This window comes from Colias croceus, chromosome 16 (genome assembly GCF_905220415.1).
Source record: "Colias croceus chromosome 16, ilColCroc2.1".
NCBI classification, from domain to species: Eukaryota; Metazoa; Arthropoda; class Insecta; order Lepidoptera; family Pieridae; genus Colias; species Colias croceus.
In genome coordinates, this window is record NC_059552.1 from 7,086,597 (window position 1) to 7,090,131 (window position 3,535).

Here is a 3,535-nt window from a genome sequence, read left to right on the forward strand (position 1 = left end):
TTAAAACCGATTTAAATATTTAAAATTTAACTTTTAATGGATTTTTGTTATTAAGTTTATTTTTATAGCGATTAGTTTGAATGCTAGTCACACAGGATTAAAAAACATCTTATTGGAGTCATTATAATGAGCACTAAGCGTAACAGTTTGTTAGAGCTAGAAAAAAATGTTAGGCAGATGTTAGTTCACACTTGAATGGCCTCATAAAGTGCATTTATCGTGAACATTGTTATTAATAAGGCGTAACAAGATTACCTCTTCGATTCAACACGCTCGCTGCAGTCGGAAATAAAAACAATTGTACTTTTTCCTCAATGAGTTTATTGCGCCAGAACAATAAATGAAGCTGATCATTATAACGTTTACTTTCAACATCGATTACGAATATTCTACACGATACAGTACATACGCCGTCCATTACTTTAACCTTATTGCACTTCGCTTCGCCAACAGAAATACCCAAGCGGTAGGTACTATCCCTAACTTACAGTTCGTGGGATTACGATATATTTGTCTAAATATCACAAGAAAAATACAAAACGAATTATGATAGAATTAAAACAATTAATATTATTAACAATTAAATATACAGAGTCTGTTCACACGCGCGGGGGCTAAGGAGTGAGGTATCACCAAGAGGCGCGCGGGTTGTACGGGGTGCGTCATGACACGGGGACATGGTGTTGGTACAGTTGCTCCTGCCGCTCGCACAACGAGGTCATCTTCTTGTAGGATTCAGAAGTCTCTCGAAAAAGCAGTTTAGCGTCCTCTCTGGGGCGCGCGTGCGCTGCGTCGAGTCTCCCGGGTGACAGCACGGGCGGAGACGACGCTGATAGAGGTGACAACGACTCTCTCGCCGACTGGGCCCCCGCTGGAGCCCCGTATAGCCCACCCGTCTGCGGCGTCGCGTTACTCATTAGAAATGGGGCCGGAAAAAACCCCCGCTCTCCTAACTGCGGAAATAAACCCGCTTGCAGTGCACCTAAATTCCTGCTATAGAATTTCATCGTCTCAGACACGTAGTTTGGTAGCTGCGATGACTCCTCGCCGCCATATCGAAGGCTTTCAAGCGTAGATGCGAGGCCCTTAATATCTGCGTATAATTTGTTAAGTAATTCAGCATTGACTTCAAAAGCGGGGCGCTGCTCTCGATTATCAGGCGATGACGTAGATAATAATCTCCGGTGTAAATCTATGTTAGAGCTGTGTCTGTCTCGACTGCGCCGGGAAGGGAAAGCGGCATCGCAACCGCTAACGTCGCAAGGGTGAAGAAGCTTCAGGTGATCGTTTCTATAATGCATTCGCAGCGTGAAGTGATTTTGAAATATTTTCCCGCAGGCGGTGCATCGATCAGGATTCTCTTCATCGATTGGAATTTCGATATCGTTAATATCAGATCTATCGTCGGTCCTATCACTACTGGCTGAAGGGGATCGTACTCGCGCGAGTCGCTCTTCCAGCGCGTGCAAGTCACTTCCACTGTCACTCGGTGTGTAGAGATCGGAACGCAATCGCAATCCTTCTCTGACAACACTCGGTACACTCGACTCATCATCAGATTCACTTTCAGCCTTCACATTAGTTATCGATTCCGAATCCACATTCGTTTCCTCACCGTTCTGAAATGGCTCCCACTTTTCAGGTTTTTGTTTTTTTAATGATAATGGCTCCTCGGTCGCTTGACTCGAACATGCAACTGATAAATTTTTAAATAAATCACCATTATACTCTTCATCGGATACACTATATTCATTGTTTTGCGAACATCTCGTGGGATTTCCACTTTTTCTTTTACGTTTATTTGGAATTAGCGATGACTTGTCATCAGACGAGGTAGTGTCTATTCTACCACTACTTTCAGAATGAACACTTTCTTGTTTAATATTATCTTTTCGTTTGTTTACACTTAAATCTTCCGGTTCATCGTAGCTCCGCCTCTCGTGGATCGGCGATTCGATTCGCGTTTCCAAAGGTTCTTTCTTATCAACATCTAAAACTTCAGAACTACTATCGTTGCAACTATAAGGTTCATAATCAGAATTCACATGAGGCTTCACAAGGTCTAACGCATGACGAGAAGAATCTTCTGGCGATGGAATCTTCCTGTACATTTTTTCTATTTCACTGAAGTTACGAAGATCTTCAAGAGGAATTCTCGGAGGCATCGATGCAGGACCGTGTGAACCTTGTAGCGGTGGCGGTAGGCGTGCTGCGAGTTCAGGCGGTAGCAGCGCTGGCGGTGGCAGAGGTAAGCGAGCTAACGCCGGTAACAATGGGAAAGGTTGCGCGGATCTGCCATCGTGCGCGGATATCTTACGCCTCACGTGCGGCGAATGCAGCTTAGGATTTGGATTAGCACTGTGTCGATTACGCGAACGCCGTGAACTGAACATCATCGTACATCCTTCCACCGTACACTTGTGCATTTCACGCAGATGCACAGCCGAAAAATGTATTTTTAACGCGCCTTTATCACAGAAAGTCTTAAGGCAAACGTTACACTGCACTCGTTTCTTCCCCGTGGCCGGATTGACGAACTGTACACCGAGACCGAGCGGCCAAGGGGCAGGTGGCGGTTCACGTCGCTCCGACGGATATTCAGGAGTGCGTCTCTCTTCATTTTTGTCATCGTCCCGGCCGCTGAAACTAGCGCCGAGTTTTCTGAAGTCAAATTGCGGAGCGGGTTGCGTGACGCGCGGCATCATAAAATAGTCCAGGCCAGCCGGCAAGCCGGGGACCGCACCGAAATCTTTGCCGTCCATCACGTCACTGTCATAATAGAGCGCTCGGACGAGGCGGGTGGCGCGCGACGCGGCCGCTTTGCGACTGAGGACGTGCGACACAGGTGACCGCGCGGGCGGCGCGCGACAAAGGCCGAGAGGCCGGGGTGAGGGAACGCCGGGGTGTAGGGGGACAGGTGGGAGGAGCGAGCGGTGGGCGGAGCGGATCGATGCGCAGTGGGGACAAGCGACAGTCGCTCTCCGGCCACTGTAAACACAAGAAGAAGCATCCTATGTCGTTACGTAACACCACATACCTGCCGACGCATACCATGCCACACATATACACTATATGCCACGAACGGAATTCTAACTTCTAACAAACAGTCTAACTTGCACGGTTAATATTAAATTGTACGCAAAGCGGTCGGAGAATTAGGATTTAATTTTACCAGCCTGGAATAATGTAGAGCTAATGAATTTAAATTCAAGTCACTTTAAATATTACTATGACACAAATTGTCTTTGTTTTCCTAGAAACATTAAAACTCTACAAAACTTAATTTATAAAAAGATTAAAATATGGAGATAGGTTTAGATACGAAAAACGTAGGAAACTATACAGTATAAGTACATCTCAATATGTCTACTCAATAGAAAGCTCTTTATTGTCTTATAAAATATTGATACATTTGCCAAAAACATTATTGTAATTTGTAACGTTCACCTGTAAAAAATTCAAATAAGATCAGTACAATAAAATTAGCATAAGTCCATGCGTCATACAACAAAAAAAATTATCAAGAACATATTCA

At 45.0% G+C, this 3,535-nt stretch overlaps 1 protein-coding gene across 1 annotated transcript; it reads right to left on the minus strand.

Moving 5' to 3' along the window:
• Positions 1–304: 304 nt before the first annotated feature.
• LOC123698416 (zinc finger protein basonuclin-2) lies at positions 305–2,848 on the minus strand. Its single transcript, XM_045645031.1, has one exon. It carries the CDS (start codon positions 2,760–2,762, stop codon positions 663–665), a length of 2,100 nt encoding a protein of 699 aa, XP_045500987.1. The 5' UTR covers positions 2,763–2,848; the 3' UTR covers positions 305–662.
• Between the last annotated feature and the right edge of the window lie 687 nt (positions 2,849–3,535).

What these genes read in the sequence shown, in the direction of transcription:
- LOC123698416 (XM_045645031.1), bottom strand. Translation starts at nt 2,762, where the DNA reads ATGGACGGCAAAGATTTCGGTGCGGTCCCCGGCTTGCCGGCTGGCCTG.